Raw genomic sequence first — 18,117 nt, 5'->3', positions numbered from 1 at the left:
AAACTTCAAAACGGCTTCAGCCACTAAACAAATCAATAAAATATTAACAATAGGCGAAAGCCACAAAAAAAATATTAGTAACAAAACCCAAAAAAGGGCATGAGGGGCCCACATCCTCGAGCGCCGAGTCGCCGAACTGGACTCAGAGCGGGGACTCGGCGCCCGAGCAAGCAAAACAGATCGAAGATAAGTCACTAGAGATAGCGGGAATAGAGCGCCTCACGCTGGCCTGCATTGATCGGGGTAGGATTTCATATGGGAGTCCGTGTACCCAAGACTCCCATATGATAAACACTTTGCTGATTGAGAGCCCCTATAGCGCATCAGAGTGCTATCGGGGGGTAAGTGGATGGTCTGGAGCATTGAAGCGGGGTGGAGTGATTCCTGCTTACGGGAGTTAATCCTCCTCGCCCCAATGAATTGTATCACCCGAATGTCATTCTTTAGGGGTGAGCAAGTCTCTCAGGCTGGGTTAAATCACTATGCTTGCTTGCTTTAATAGTATATTATGCAACGAGCATTTAATTATGGTCATAATGATAATTAAATGCAAGTTGTATACACTATTTTTTCTATGATCATTCACAACAAAAAATATATTCAAATTTATTAATTTTGTAACACAAATAAATTCAGTAATTTGTCAGTTTGACGGTTCGTTTACATATTGAGAACTGTCAAAGCGTATGTATTTGACTCGCCATTGGTCACTGCGCATGTACCACCTTTATCGCGAATGCCACATCGCGATTCTATTGGTTTAAAATCTGTATCTTAATGAAAATCTGTATCATAATGAAGTTCATTATGATACAGGTAGTGACATCATAATTGATATATTATTCGCGGTGTGCAAGTACTTGGAGACGATACGAGAAACGATCGTGCGAAAATAGCGGAGAAATATTGTAACTTTCTTAAATAATTCATTGTCAATTGAAATTGTCAAATTGACTTATATTTCATATCTACTGTCAATGAAGAAGAAAAATTATATATTGCTCCACAATATTGATATGATATGCAATTATTATATAAAGGTAAATGTAATTAATTGTATTTTGCTTGCATTACTGCATTTTAATAACTAATTTTATTTACTACATACAATTATTTACGTTTTAATAACATAACCTGAATCTTATTTTTTCTTCTTATTATTTTTTTTTTGGACTATGGCCTTGACAATTATCCAGCAACCAGGACCATAGGATTGGCCAATATAATTAAAAGTGCGAATAAAAGTGCAGAGCGAAGAAACCAGATGTCGCTTTTCCGAACTTGCACGGTCCCAATAGTATGAGAGTAGAAAAAGTAGCATTTTTAACGCTCCTATGGAGTGCTAAAAATTGCATTTTCAACACGGTTGTAGAAAAAATAAATTATGTTTGACTCGTTTTCGTTTTTAGCTTCGCTGTATTCGTTTTTTAAATTCGCACGAAATAATGAGAAATATCAGATGATTCCATATAAGTTTGGCTGTGTATATATTATAATAAGATATAAGCAGATGAAATACAGCAGTTAAAATATTAATAAAAAGGAATGTGGACAAAGCACCTAACTCATAAGTAAGATAACATATAGGTACTTAGTTGATATTGGAAAAACAGCACTACAGCCATATTGGTTTTTTATTTAGCTTAAATGCCTCGACAACTAAGGCCATCGGTATGGTACAGTTGCCATAAATCTCGTGAGAATCATAAAAAATGCAAAAATCATGCAATATTTATAGGCGGGGATTCCCCGTGTCAAAAAAAGTTATTTAATATCAAACTGAAAATTTATTTATCGCAAAAGGTGTCTAGTCGGACAAACTTTGATGCAAGGGAACACTGGAACAGGGGAAGTTTTAGTTGTGGAACGTGATTTTAATTGTGAAATGTGTCATCCTGACCAGTTTATGATTGTGAAAACTAGCAGGTTGTTTTTAAGTTTATTCGATAGCAAACTTTTTATAATATATGAAAAAATGTTTGTCCAACAAACATGAATTATATTGGTGGTAAATAGCAGTCTGATTTTTGCATGAGAGTTTAATGATAGGGTAACAAATCAAATGGAAGTTCTGTCCGACTAAATACAAGGTACGTTTTCGTAGTCTGACGTTCGAAACCTGTTCCACAATTAAAACTTCCCCTGTTCCAGTGTTCCAATATATCAAAGTTTGTCCAACTAGACACTGTTAAGCTATTAACAAATTTTCAGCTTGCTATTAATAAACTTTTTTTTTTTGGTACGCAGGATCCAGGCTTGTTATTTATTTAACAGCTTTATAGAAACTGCTTCATTTGCGGCAAAATATAAAAACTGCATACGAAACCTGCGCTCTTCACCTTTAAAACGCATTTTGATTTTTGTCAATAGGACACTTCGATCAGAAGATATCAAATTTTTAATTGAAGAAGTAGTATGTCAGATATACAGCAAGAATATTAGGGGAGTGCAATTAGATCGAAAACATGCATTGTTTCGGAAAAATTCAAACAAGCTTATATTTTTCTAAAACTTTTTTTGTTAGTTTATATACATGTTAAAGTAAAAAGTTCTACTCGCGGATTTGGCCTCTAATTGTTTATTAATTGTTTAAATTAAACAATAACAATTGTTTTGTATTAATAATTTTAAAAATATCGTTAAATTCATCATTTTACTTTGATCAAATATGTTTCTATTTTGTTTTTGATTATACTGAATCCGAATATGGCACTGAAATTTGAAAATTCTTATACAGAAGCTCTTATACAGAATAGTCTGCGTAGCTAGGAACCACATGGAAAACTTTTTTATTATCAATTTTACGAAAAAAAGTTATTCTTCATAAAATACTCTGGATAGTCAAAAATCTAAAACTCAACCATCAGATATCAAATTTTATCAATTTTATACGAGTTATGTCAAAAATATGAATTTCGTTACAGAGTAACGTACCTTTATATTTCAGAATATCAAAAAATGCTATTATGAAAAGTTGTTTGAATTTTTTTTTTTTATTTTATAATGGCCTTGGCTTAGCCAATTAGCCAGACTTTTTGTTTTTGTATGGTATTACAATAACAATTAATTTAATTATCTAAGCCTACTTATAATCTAAATTTACAGTGTGTTATAATATTCATGGATACATTTTTCAATTTTGTGTGATATGTTTACAATTATTTTCAATTTTATTACCTAAGCCTATTTAAAATTTAAATTTACAGGACGTTACATATTTGTAAAGACATTTTAACGTCTGCTTATTATTTGAAAAAATAATTTCATTTAAATTAATAGGTAAAGGGCAATTTAGATCAACTAACTCTTCATACATTATTTTAATATTTTGTCTGTACTGTCCACACTCCAATATGAGGTGCTGTGTTTGAAATTAAAAACTATGTTTAAATATACAATTACATTATTCTAATCGAAAAAAATTTTTAAATTTTTTCTCAAATTACGGATACTCATCATCATTTTATTACAATTATGATAACTATTTTATTATCACTTTTACGAAAAAAAGTTATTCTTCATAAAATGCTCTCCCTGGTCTAAAATCTAAGATACAACCATCAGATATTAAATTTTTTAAATTTTATACGAGGTATGTAAAAAATATGAATTTTTCTTAATTGTTAAGTGCCTTTATTATTCACAATATTTTAATTAGAAGGATGTAATTGAACACTATAACAAATTTTTAAATTCCAAACAACTTTTCTTAATAACAATTTTCGATATTGTGAAATTTAACGATACTTTACTCTTGAGTGAAATTCATATTTTTTGACATACCTCGTATAAAATTCATTCAATTTGATATTTGATGATTGCATCTTAAGCGCGTGATACACACGCAATCTTTAAGTACGCGGGTTTAAAGATCGCGGACTTACTCGGCTCGCCGTCGGTGATACACGGCAGACTTAAAGTACGCGGTTTTAAAGATCGCGGTCGCCGTCGGTAGCAAAAAATTTAGAAACTGTCCTCGTGGTTAAATTTTTTATTTTCTGTGTACCTAATTTTGCTGAAATCTTATGTTTTTTAGTAGAGTTTGATTATTTTTTGATCAGGTTTTGTTAAATAGAAGAATAATTTGATTTTTTATAAGTGTGGTAAGCTGTCAAAATCATGATGTGAAGTATAGCACTTGTTTTTGATCTATTTTAATTTAATACAAGGTAGGCATAAACAAACAAAATATCATAGATAAGATGGTAATATTTTCATCAGGAGGATAAAACAGCCTATAAATAATTAGGTTTACTCAAAAACAAATAATCAAAATAATTTAGTATAGCTTAAAATAGTGTTTTACGGTCTTCTCAAAACTTATATAAAATGTAACTTGTCTCCTTTCAACAATAAACGATTGAATTATTTCTAGGCAATTTGCTTAATTAGTGAAAATATAAGTGTAACTTTAAACGCAATAACATGATGGCTCGAGGCTCGCGGCTCGTGGCAGTGATACACGTACGGGTTACGAGTAAGATTTCAAACGTGTTGGATCGACGGCGTACTTACTCGGCGGACTTAAAGTACGCGTACTTGCGGTGATACACGCGCGAAAAAGGTCGCGAGCCGTAAGTTCGCGTACTTACTCACGTGTGTATCACCCCTTTTAGATTATATACCATGCAGAGTATTTTATAAAGAATAACTTTTTTTCGTAAAACATAATAAAAAAGTTATTAATAGGTTCCAAGTTAGGCAGACATACTGTATAAGAGCTAAAAAAAAAATTTTTTTGCTGAACATTTATTATTGTCGAAGTTTATTATTAAATGTATTTTAGGTAAGTTTTACAGAAAAAAGTTTTGATCACTTTATATAAACATTTTTTTAGCTGGTAATTTTCGGTTTTTGTATTACATTTTTGTTATCTTTCTTAATTTTCTCAAAAAGAAATAGTCTATTTCATTTCTAAAGTAAAATAATTTAGTGCATTTTAAAGATTGCATAATAAGCTTTAAAAAAGCACTTATAAAACTGTCATAGGTCTGTTCAAACTTGAGTAATACCGTCTTAAAGTGGTGGTAATTCTATAAAACTACGAAGATTTCAAAAATTACATTTTTTAAGACGTCATATCATTTGAATGAAATTTTTGAGATTTTTTTGAATGAAACATCATTTAGTACGATGCTTGAAAAGTAAGTTGTGCAAAATTGGGGGTTTTATAAGAAACATTGTACTAGTTACACATTTTTAAATCATTTTTAAACAAAATTCATGTAAGGCTCATTTTCCGTCCCCACCGTACTTATGCCCATACATTTTATTTCTTTTTATTATAACCATAAGATAGCTTAATTATTCTTCTTTTAGGTTCAATTTGTAAAATTTCATTTGATCCATTAGTTAAAGAATTACGTTAAAATAACTCAACCGTACACTAGTTTACAGTGCGCCAGTGTTTGTGAGAAGGGTGACTTTAGCGTTATAAATAAAAAATTATAGAAGATACAGATTTAATTTTAGAAAATTCTTTATATAAGGTTTTTTTTGTAAAATTTTCTGAATTTTTCAATGGCCAAGTCAGTTTTGTTCTAAAATTTATATTTTCGGAGTTATTTAGAAAAAACATCAAACTTCGTAGTTCATTTGTTTAATAAAAAATGAAGCACCCACTTCTCAAGTAGAACTTTTTGATATGTTGTTTATTAAACATTTCTTAATGAAATTACAAAAAGTTCTATCTTGTTTGATTTTTTCTGAAGTGAAAATCTATATGCACTCCCCTATATAGGTTAATGGAAAATGGAATTAGTGGTTGAAAGAAATTGATTGATGTATGATTTGTCATTAACCGTTTCCACTCCAATGTTGAGTATCACTCAACATTGATTTTGTGCCACCAGCTACACTTTCGAGTGACACTCGACATAGTGTAATACTTCTTTTTGCGTACAATTTTAAAATAAAAGGGATTTTTTTACTAAAATTTTTGTATCACGATTGAAAGAAACATTCTAGAATCTCAAGATAGTTTAATTCAATTAAATTTGATACCGGTTATTGTCAATAGGTAGGTATCGATGTTAAGGCACGTATGCACTATGTTTGCGAATCTCTTGTGCTCCGTGCTCACTATAGGTTAAAAAGTTATAAGTTAAAAAACGCAATTTTAGCATGGAGTTGGTGGAATAAAAACTAAAAAGGGCTTGGGGTGGAAAGGGTTAATAAATATTTTATATTATATGGTATAAGACTTACCAGCCGCCTCAGCGATTTGTTCTGCTAATTTAGCCTGCTTTGCTTGTTGGGACCTGATATATCTTGTTGGCACAGCTTTCTGACCTTCAATTTTTGAAAACTCCGTTTCCAATTCAGTAATCTGTACAGGCTGTAAACTGGCAGCTTGCAATTGAGGTCTAAAACACATAAATAATTAGCAACTTATTTTTGATACATATATACGTATAATTACATACCTAAGAGCTCCACCAATCCATCTATACATTTCTACAATCATCATCTTTGTTTCATCTCGAACAGCCTTATCCCTATCAGCTAGAAGTACACTGATCTTTTTTAAGAGTGGTTTTACATTGATAATTTTGGACCCAAATTCTCTCAGAGCAACAGTAACAGCATTTACACATGCTGTTACAATTTTTGGATTTTTCAGCTCCATACCCTTAATAAGTTCCTCCTCCACAGCCTCATGTTTTTCAATCTCAACATACATTAACGTTAACTGGAGAGCAAGCTCCCTTGTTTTTGTTTTGGGCGCTGCCATACATTTTGTAACCACCCCTGACATGACTTCTGAGACTGTTTTACCAGCATGTGCATAGTTTTCCACATAGGCTGTAAAAAAAGTAAGTAAGTGAATTGTACAACTACTAAAACAATACTAAACTCCATTCGCTCAACTCCACTCGAAAGTACTGAAGAGAATACTAGGACCTGTAAGGGAAAACAGAATCTTCAGAAGTCGATACCACAACGAGCTTTATCAACTTTATAAGGAAACACTCCTGTCAGACTTCATTAGAATACAAAGATTGCAATGGGCCGGACATGTGATAAGAATGGGAGAGGATAGCCTACCAAAACGAGCACTGAATGCTAGAATGCAGGGAAAGAGACCAGTTGTAAAGCAAAGAAAGCGCTGGGAAGACACAGTAAACAGCGACGCACAAGCCCTTTTAGGAGTCCGTGTATGGAGAAGAGCAGCCACAGACAAGCAAGGGTGGAGGCAAAAAATAAAGGAGGCCAAAGTTCAATTTGGGCTGTAGTGCAGTAGAAGAAGAATGCGCTCAACTCAGACGCATTTTGACAGATTCAGAGTAGGAAACATACAACACAAAAATTCCTCCTTTAAGCTAATAACAGTCAAATAAATTTACTCTTCCATTAAAAAAAGAAGAATTATTGGAAATAGTGGTCTAGTGGTGGAAATAGTCTACTAAACTCATACGATTTTGTGGAATTTATTTCTTCAAAATATTTTTATTTTGTACAATAAATAATTTCCTCATTTGTTATCAATACGTTATAATAATTATGGTGTAAATAAATAATTATTAATTGGCGTAAGATTTATGTTATTCATGTTTGTTTAATCTTAATATTGGCTATGATCGTGTGTGCGTGGTTGTATATCGAATCGACTATAGTAACTATCCCTAAATATAAATATAAAGAATATAAAATAATATAACTAATATTTCACTATATAGGAAAGCGGTTTATCCATAAAAAGAATATACTGACTAAATTTTTTTTACATTTCTACCGAGCCAAATCTTTTTTATTTCATATATGTATTTTTCAAAATACAGGTCATAAATTTAATCACATATTCTGGGACCAAAAATAGTTCGATTGAACCTAACTTACCTTAGTACAAATGTGCACATAAAAAAAGTTACAGCCCTTTGAAGTTACAAAATGAAAATCGATTTTTTCCAATATATCGAAAACTATTGGAGATTTTTTATTGAACATGTGGTATTCTTATGGTAGTAGTATCTTAAGAAAAAATTATAGTGAAATTTGGACACCCCATAAAAATTTTATGGGGGTTGTGTTCCTTTAAACTCCCCCAAACTTTTGTGTACGTTCCAATTTAATTATAATTGTAGTACCATTAGTTAAACACAATATTTTAAAAACTTTTTTGCCTCTTAGTACTTTTTCGAAAAGTCAGTTTGTATCGAGATATTTTGAATATTTGTCAAATCCATCACATATTTGTATATGGCTAAGTACGCTTATGGAGACTTGGTAATACCACCGAACAACCCGAAGGTGCACTTCAATAAATTTCATTGTTTAGCTGTCAGACAGATTCTGTGACCTTGCGCCATTTTATCGGTCCAAGTGGTCAGATCCGGCTTTGCTTAAATAGATGTTGCAGCACCGGTGTTGATTTTTCAAATAAGTGTATCAAATAAAATTTATTTACTTTAAACTTATTTAACATATAATTTTAATTAAAAAATATATCGTGACCTAATAGCGATCTAATAAGAGCTTCTCTGTATTCTATGTATTTTATCTCTATTTCTGTAATTTTTTTGTACAAAAAATAGGAGTTCCAAGCTCTACAATAACAAAGTATGTATAAGTACGTTTTCAACAATATTTTATATACAGGGTGTCCAAAAACTCTACCGACAAACGAAGACAAGAGATTCCTTAGATAAATTTAAGACATTTTAACCTAATTCTTCTAGTCCGAAAATGCTTCCTAAGAGGGCTAGAGCTCTTTAAATATGGCGTCTTGTATTAGTTTTTCTTAAATAACGCCAGAACGCTCTCATTTAGAAACATGAGAATTGGTACGCATATTTATCTTTCAGAGATAAATCGATTACATTTATTGTGAACTTTTAGTACCGGTCATAGGCGTCCGTTTTGGGTAGGGCAACGGTTATTTTATCGGATAACTTTTATGTCTTTAACTTTTAAGCATTTTTGACACTGGATTATTAAATTATGAGGTATCCTAGTACTAAAAGGTACTCTTCCTTTAAGTCGGTAGAACACACGGTTTTCTAAAAAAATCGATTTCAAAATTTTTCGTTTCTTGAATTTCCAAAAAAAATAAAAAAAAACAGTTAGAAAAACGAAAATTGGTACGTTTATTTATATTCCAGAGATGAATCGATTTCATTCATTGCGAATTTGTAGTACCGGTCATATGCGTCCGTTTTGGGTAGGTCAAGAGTTATTTTATCGCATAACTTTTTTGCCTTTAATTTTTAAGAATTTGTGACTTTAGATTATTAAATTATGAGCTATTCTAGTACTAAAAGTTGCTCTTGGTATAAGTTAGTAAAATACACTGTTTTTTTTTGAAAACTTTTTTGCAGTTTTTTTTTCAAATTTAAAAGACGAAAAATTTTCAAATCGATTTTTCTAGAAAACGGCGTGTCCTACGGACTTAAATCAAGAGCACCTTTTAGTACTAGAATATCTCACAGTATAATAATCCAATATCAAAAATGCTTAAAAGTTAAAGATAAAAAAGTTATGCGATAAAATAACCGTTGCCCTACCCATAACGGACGCCTATGACCGGTACTAGAAATTCACGATGAATGAAATCGATGCATCTTTGGAAGATAAATGTGTGTACCAATTTTTGTTTTTCTAAATACAAGGGTTCTGGAGGTATCTAAGAAAAACTAATTACAAGACGCCATCTTCAAAGAGCTCTAGCTCCCTTAAGACCGCGTCCCACCATCAAATAAAATTTGATCAAACTGGTTTGAGCAAACTGAAAGTGACAGTTAGTGACGTCACATCCTGAGTGTTCATTATGGATAATAATGAAAAATTTTAATTTTAAATAAAGTACAAACAAGTTAGACAACTCAATACAAAAAATTTGATCAAACTAGACTGATAGTGAGAGCACAGATTGTTAGAATTTCAAAAAAACTGCAATTGTGACGTCACTTTGACGTACTTCCTCAAGTACGTCAAGTTTGCTCAAACTGTTTGATCAAATTATTTGATGGTGAGACGCGGCCTTTAGGAAGCATTTTCGGACTAGATGAATTGGGTTTAAATATCTTAAAATTATATGAGGACTCTCCTGTCTTCGTTTGTCGGTAGAGTTTCTGGACACCCTGTATACATAATATAGGTAAAGTTTTGTTCTGAAGCTATTTCCTTGTGGCATTTTTATAATCAACTATTTTCAATGATTGAATACAAGAATTATTTTGTATTTTGACAATAACACCTGACTTGGGCGTCGAAACGTTAATAAAATCATTTTTTTGGTAAAATTGTGGCTTATTTCCCATTGAAAATAATTGATTAGGTAAAGTTTCATAGTTATTCTTGTTCTCATGATCATTTTTCAGTGCGTCATTAATTATGACGTCATATACTGTATTGGGTGTGTCGAGACTTATTTCATGTAATTATTGACGAATCTGACAGATGCTAGAATCGTACTTAGCCATAGGTGAAAAGCTGGTGGAATTAAACTAATTAGTAATTTAGTATATTTGATTTTTACACAATATGTTAACATGTAGGTATTTTTTATAAAGGGGAATAAAATTAAAAAGTAAACAATATTGTTAATTAAATTTATAAATATGGAAACATTAAAAAATGACACAAAACTATTCATTAATTGTGTTTTTATCTCCTTCTCTAGGTGCTGTCTCCGCTTCAAAAGTTGGCAGTCACCAGAGCGATCTTTATTTCTGAAACCGCGGCTCTAAATAATTCATTGTTATTACATCCAAACCAGTTCCTAAGGTACTTCAGCCATGAGTTACGTCTCCTTACTATAGATCTTTTTCTTGCATAATGACCTGGAGTATTAGATATACATCTCTCATCACATGTCCCATATATCTCAGTTTTCTTCTTATTTGTTAGTTCTTCTCGTTCCTTATGCGTAAGTCTCATTACCTCCACGTTGGCTATTCTATCTACTCATGAGATATTTAGCACTCTTCGGTACATCTCAAATGTCTCTAGTCTCCTCACGCCAATGACTAACTTTTAACGAACTAAATTCTAAACCAAAACACAAAAAAATGCACAAAGACGTTGTGAAACACAAGGGAAGTCGAATTCGAAATTTCAAAATGACAGGTACACAAAATACTGACCTGAATAATAACCGTCACTTGACTCTTTGACACTTCTAAAAAATGGCCAAAATGAACGAAGTTTTCGTCAAATGTTCGTAATACGTGTATTTGATTGGCTAGAAAAACGCGCATTCTAAATATAGTCGGTTCGCTAAACTCAGACGCAACTGGCTAGATATTTTAGTCGATAATTTTTTTGTTTTTTGCCAATTTTGCAAAAATTTGCAAAATTACTAACTATTTAGTGACTATTAACTACTTAGTAATTATTTGTTGCCAATTTTACTAAAATTGGCAAAATTACCGACTAAAATATCTAGAAAGTTGCGTCTGAGTTTAGCGAACAGACTATATCAACGAATCAAACGTAGGTTAGGAATAGACATCTTATGTATATAACCATTGTAATGCTGCATTATTTTTGTGTTTAATCACGGAGCTACCGCTTTTTCCGTCTCATCTAACTTAATGCATTAGAGAGAAATCTAAAAACTGTGACGCACTGAAAAATGATCATGAGAACAAGAATAACACCAAATTTTCAAGTACCTACCCATTTAAGTACATACACATTTATAAAAACATTGTGAATTTAAAAATGCTTACCTTGATTCGTCTTTTGGAAAACGGAAAAAAACTATAGCTGAAATTTGATACCGTGTTTTTACAGTTGATCGCTGCACAGATTAAATTCGAACTGCCTTTCTTTTTGTCCATATCCATAATTATTATTGCACAATGCACAAAAACAAAATCACCGAACAGAACAACACAAAATCAAACTAACCCCGAAACAAGCGTGATCTGACAACAACAATCACAAATTGATCGTGTCAGCAGCGGACCTGTGGACCGAAAAAATGGCCGCCGGCCGTGCGCAAACCAGATGCGCGAACTTTTCCCGCCGAATCGACTGTGCCTTCGGGTTGTTCGGTGGTAATACAGTCGAACCCGTTTATTAGAATACTGGTTAAAGAAATATCCCGCTTTAAGGAATAAAAATTTCAGGTTCCGAATCGTTTCTACTAATTGCTAATGATCGGTTATTAGAATATCCCGGTTATTGGAATACTTTTGCTTGTCACGAAGGCTATTCCAATAAGCGGGTTCGACTGTAATATGAAAATTTATTTATGATTTACATTTTTAGGTATATTTTGAACCATATTAAAAAAGAGGAAATATGTCGATAAAACGTGCCTTCTCGAAAAAATACAAAGAGGGTAAAAAGTTTTAAAAACACTGTGTTTAACTAATAGTACCACAGTAAAAGTTTAATTGGAACATATACAAACATTTGGGAGGTTTAAAGGAACAAAACCCCCATAAAATTTTTATGTAAAAATATTACAAAAGAAGCCGCAACCCGATAAAAACTGCCTTATCGAAAAAATACTAAGAGGCAAAAAAGTTTTAGAAATATTCAATTTAACTAAGGATACCACAATAATAATTTAATTGGAACATACACAAAAGTTTGGGGGGGTTTAAGGGAAGAAAACCCCCATAAAATTTTTATGGGGTGCACAAATTTCACTATAATTCTTTTTTAAGATGTTCCTGCTATAAGAATGCCACATGTCCATTTTCAATAAAAAATCTCTAATAGTTTTCGATATATTCAAAAAAATCGATTTTCATTTTGTAATTTCAAAGGGCTGTAACTTTTTTTATGTGCATATTTGTACTAAGGTAAATTAGGTTCATTCGAACTATTTTTGGTCTCAGAATATGTGATTTAATTTATGACCTGTATTTTCGTTACACCCTGTATGAGTTATATTAATCCAGGTTTTCCAGATTGTCTTACTATTATTTTACATGATATATATTTATGTGTTCAGTGTTATTCAAGACCTATACAAAATTACAGTATAGTTGAAGTATACCATTACAATGCGTGGGGAGAGAGAGAGAGAGTATGATGGTATCATTCTATAAAGATAAAGGGGACATTCATGACTGTAAGAACTACAGAGGAATAAAATTAATGTCGCACACAATGAAAATTTGGGAGAAAGCTAAGGAGAGATACATTGATAGGAGAAGAACAGTTTGAACATCAATAGAAGAAGAACAGCAGTATGTTAAGCTTGTGAATGATATGACCTGGGGTGCATACACCAAAGTAAGGACTTGTATCAGATTGATCAAGAGTTTAAAAGTGACAGTTGGTTTGTATAAAGGCTCTCCACTTCGTCAGGGAGGAGGCTCCTTAGTAATGCTCTTTGCTGATGATCGTATTAGTAGAGGAGAGCAAAAAAATGTTAGAGAAGTTGGAGGATTGGAGAAGAGCTATTGAAGAGGGAGGACTTAAGGTTAGCAGGTCGACAACGGAGTGAACAGGAATGGTCGAGGACAGAATTGTTTGGAGAAAAATTAGGACATGAGGGAGAATTTAAATACCTTGGCTCCTATATAACTGTAAGTAGAACACTAGGTATATCGAGAAATTGCTCACAGGATACACACTGCTTGGTTAAACTGGAAGCAAATGATGAGAGTATTCTGTGATCAAAAGAGTAAGAGTATGGTGAAACCTGTGTTGGTGTATGTGGGTAAAGTGGCCTATAAAGAAAATTCAGGAAATGTAGATGGATGTAGCTAAAATGAAAATGTTATGGTAGATGGTGGGTAAGACTAGAACGGACAGGATCAGGAACAACTTGATTAAGGAAAGAGCTGGGGTGACTACAGTCTCAAAAAAGATTCAAGAACAAAGACTGCAATGGTTTGATCACGTTATATTTATGTAGAAATGAAATGTTCCACTATGTGAGACAAAGGATAAAGCTGTTAAAAGTTGATGGAAGGAGAGCTAGAGGAAACCAAGGAGAAAATTGGGACTTAAGAGAGAAAAGTTTAGCCTTCAGGGATTTGCTAGATTTTTATCAATTTAATATTAGCTCCTATGATAAATGAAAAAATTGTTAATAATGCTCTTAAAACATTTACAAGGCATATAGTGAGTAAGGGTATAGTGAGTATATAGGCATAGTGAGTAATCTCTAGCAGTACTTATTCATACAAATTCCCCATTTGTATATAACACAAAAAAAAACCAATACTCACCTAAAGTAGCTTCCAATCCTTTCTCCTGGCCCATAGCATTGCTATCAACAACAAATTTCTTGACTAAACCTAGGTATTTGCTAAATTCTGGAGATTTCTCATCATCAATCTGTCTAAATAACTTGGTAACTTCTTCATATCCATTAACTCTGGCTTTCCATAACTTGTGTACACATTTCTCATCAACGGGCAATTTCTTATATTCTTCATCTTCCATGGTTGTTTAGGCTTAATAAAATTCAAAAATAAAATAAACCAGTATTTGACAGTGATCTAGATTTAATTTATGATTCATTCATTGTTTATACCTAAAAAGGTATAGCTTTATGTCACTGACACACTTAAAATGTAATGTCAAGGAAATGTTTAGCTGGATGCAGTTCGAAGGAGAAAAAATTAATGAAGTGAAAAAATAAAGTAAGAACCTACCTCTACAAAATGTTGGAATAAAAACAGATTGGCCCAACCAAAATGTCTGATTTGAATAAGTTCCCCCACCAAACTTCAATCAACGGCAATTTTAATTCATGGTATGAAAGCTATGTACTTTGTTTTTTCTATTTTCTTTGAGCTCAATTTTTATGTCGTCTTATATAAACGATAACTGTATTAATTAATATTCAGGTCCGATAAATTTAAAAAATATATAAAAATGCACTAACGACAGAAATGCCAATATTATGTCTAACCTCTTTTAATTTAATTGATTTTTAAAAGCGCCGGTTCCATTGGCTAATTTTGACGTTTAAACTGTCACTGTCAATCTCCACACTCTAGTTTGTTTTTAGTTTTTACTTTTATGCTGGTGACCCTGAATCAGTTAGGCATTTTTTAACAAATGAAATAAATTTTAAAATAAAACGGGATAGTTCCCTGGTTGACTGTATTGGGACCGTGCAAGTTCGGAAAAGCGACCCCTATTTCTACGCTCTGAACTTTTATTCGCACTTTTAATTATATTCGCCAATTATATTAGTCCTGGTTGCTGGATAATTGTCAAGACCATAGTCCAAAAAAAAATAATAAGAAGAAAAAATAAGATTTAGGTTGTGTTATTCAAACTTAGTATGTAGTAAATAAAATTAGTTATTAAAATGCAGTATTGCAAGCAAAATACAATTAATTAAATTTACCTTTATATAATAATTGAATATCATATCAATATTGTGGAGCAATATATAATTTTTTTGCTTCAATGACAGAAGGTATGAAATATACGTCAATTTGACAATTTCAATTGACAATATCACAGAATTATTAACTATATAGTTAATAATTCTGTGACAATATGAATTATTTAAGATAGTTACAATATTTCTCCGCGACTCGCGCACGGTCGTTTCTCGTTTCCCTTCCAAGTACTTGCACACCGCGAATACCATATACATAGTTAATGTAACACCGAAGTAAAACAATTTCTATGTAATAGGTATATTATGAAAATCCTAAGAATGGATTGTATAAAATGTGTTCAGAACTAACGTTTTCGGACCTATCAGTCCATCATCAGTGAACTCATAGACTTGCTAACTAGCCCCAGAACCAAACAATGGTTGTAATTATAATTCAATCTTTATGCTAGTGTGTTGAAATTAAGAAGGCTTAACGCCGATGTTAGAAGATACCTCTGGGAACATGGTGAACCCCTAAACTGTTTAATCTCCCCAAATCATTATTGACCCTCCTTGGTAAGCCACTATTTCGGTTATAATGCATGGAGAAAATCTTTGATTTTGACGCCTGTAGACAAGCTGACGTCCATCTGGATCTCTTAGCTCTATTCTGAGAACCGTATGTTCTTCCATTCCGCCACCGTCCAGTTAGCATATTTTCGCACAAAACGTCTAGTTCTACGGTGTCGTGGGAACAGCTATGTGGCGCGAGCTGGACGGAAAGCCCTCAAATATCTTTCGGCCAGTCTTCTTCTAAGGTACGTTCACTCACACTAACATTTTTCACCTCAAAAAGACGCGTACGAGCTTCAGGAGCAATGCAAACGCGATTTCTCAAACTTTGCTGGCAATGAAACGTATGATAGCATCCCGTACCATATTTCAGCCCTTATATATACATCCTTCGCAGAGCTCAAGAAGGCTGCAGTAGAGAAGTGGCACAATATCCCCCAATTTTATATCCAGGATATCATGAATGGATAGCCTAACCTGCTCCCAGAAGTCCTAAGGGCAAGAGGTGGCAACACTCATTATTAATACTCACATTTTATTAATGAGACTATGATTTTCAAAATTATGTTTATTTGAAATTTCTTGAAAGATTCTTTTACACATTAAAGTTTTGCTAAGCCTCCGTTGAAAAGCGACTTTTTTTTATGTTACTGTTTTGTTTTCCTCAAAGGTGGTTTCCACCATATCTTTCATAAAATGTGGTCCAAGATTTAGTCCAGGAACCAAAGCTTTTCACCTCGCAATTTTTACAGAATGGATCAATTATCAATTTGCTTGAAAATGTGAGAATAAGTAGTGGATAGTACATGGATCAAAATCTATATGATGCCGACAGGCGCTCTTACCATAGGGGTGGTTGCCACCCCATCTCGGGGGTAGAAATTGTTTTATTATAAAAATAAAAATGTATACCATTTTTATTCATTCAGTTGCGGTGCGAAACCAAAACTGTCTTAATTTTTACTCAGATCAGAGAGTGCAGCCAGCACTCTTATCGACGATTTCACCTCTTGTTAGAGGTTCATCAGAGACTGCATAGGCTGCATTTCTCTGGCCCAGGTAAAAATCTTCGACATATCCATCTCCCACCGCAACTGACGAGATGGTAGTAGGTGCCTAGCGGCATCTGCTAAATAAAAGACTAAGTTTTTCAACCTAATAAAAATATTTGTAAATTAAATATTTTTAAAAGATTTTTAATTGAAAAACTTTATTGGCCCATTTCCTGGTGACAACCTCCAAGGCTTCTACAATATGCAAGCCAAATGGATGCTGCAGTGAAGACTTAAGGGAAGGAATTCTACATTATGCAATTCACAACCCCCGTCTGCAGCGTGGTAAAGTTCCAACGGAAAATGGACCTAGTTACTCTATAGGAGTAATACTAATATAGAAAGGGCCAGAGAAATGCAGCCTATGCAGTCTCTGATGAACCTCTAACAAGAGGTGAAATCGTCGATAAGAGTGCTGGCTGCACTCTCTGATCTGAGTAAAAATTAAGACAGTTTTGGTTTCGCACCGCAACTGAATGAATAAAAATGCTATACATTTTTATTTTTATATTAGTATTACTCCTATAGAGTAACTAGGTCCATTTTCCGTTGGAACTTTACCACGCTGCAGACGGGGGTTGTGAATTGCATAGTGTAGAATTCCTTCCCTTTAGTCTTCACTGCAGCATCCATTTGGCTTGCATATTGTAGAAGCCTTGGAGGTTGTCACCAGGAAATGGGCCAATAAAGTTTTTCAATTAAAAATCTTTTAAAAATATTTAATTTACAAATATTTTTATTAGGTTGAAAAACTTAGTCTTTTGTTTTATTATACTTTGACCGCAAAAGTTAATAAAAACATTCATTCTAAGCAAAAAATGTTCTATACATTTTTTTGATAAAATTAATAATTTTTGATTTATTCGCTATCGAAAGTGTTAGTTTTATATCTAAAAATCAATGTTTTTCGATAGTATACTCATTTATGATTCACTCAATTTTTACCTTAGAACAAATTTTATCAAACCAAGTTCTTGGGAATTAAATTACCTACAATTTCATATTTAAACATTTTTTCGTATCTCTGATACTAATCTTTCTAGTCTGAAGAAAATAGTATTTTTTACCAAATTGCAAACATTTGTTATTCGCTTTAAACTTCAGTTTTTTTAAAACTAATCATTCTAAGCCAGTAAAACTTCTAGAATATACACACACCGGCAAAATTAGCCGAACACGTTAAAAATGGGACATGTTTGATGTCTCGTATTTCATAAACCAGTAGTCCGATTTGAGTGATTC

At 32.7% G+C, this 18,117-nt stretch overlaps 1 protein-coding gene across 3 annotated transcripts in view; it reads right to left on the bottom strand.

Moving 5' to 3' along the window:
- LOC114326570 (protein mini spindles) overlaps window positions 1-14,866 on the bottom strand; it is a 141,078-nt gene extending 126,212 nt beyond the window's left edge. For 2 of the 3 annotated variants that reach the window (XM_028274965.2, XM_028274967.2), the window contains exons 1-4: window positions 14,568-14,866; window positions 14,139-14,366; window positions 6,426-6,804; window positions 6,208-6,365 (exon numbers count right to left, since the gene is read on the bottom strand). In XM_028274965.2, the coding sequence (XP_028130766.2) occupies window positions 6,208-6,365; window positions 6,426-6,804; window positions 14,139-14,355 (754 nt within the window). In that variant the 5' untranslated portion in view covers window positions 14,356-14,366; window positions 14,568-14,866. Of the gene's footprint in view, window positions 1-6,207; window positions 6,366-6,425; window positions 6,805-14,138; window positions 14,447-14,567 lie in introns of all 3 variants that reach the window. The other variant, XM_028274966.2, reaches the window with a different exon arrangement.
- Between the last annotated feature and the right edge of the window lie 3,251 nt (window positions 14,867-18,117).

The sequence above is a fragment of the Diabrotica virgifera genome, chromosome 3, assembly GCF_917563875.1.
Source record: "Diabrotica virgifera virgifera chromosome 3, PGI_DIABVI_V3a".
Taxonomy (NCBI): domain Eukaryota; kingdom Metazoa; phylum Arthropoda; class Insecta; order Coleoptera; family Chrysomelidae; genus Diabrotica; species Diabrotica virgifera.
The sequence above is the reverse complement of the archived record's forward strand: the minus strand, read 5'-3'. Positions and strand labels throughout refer to the sequence as shown.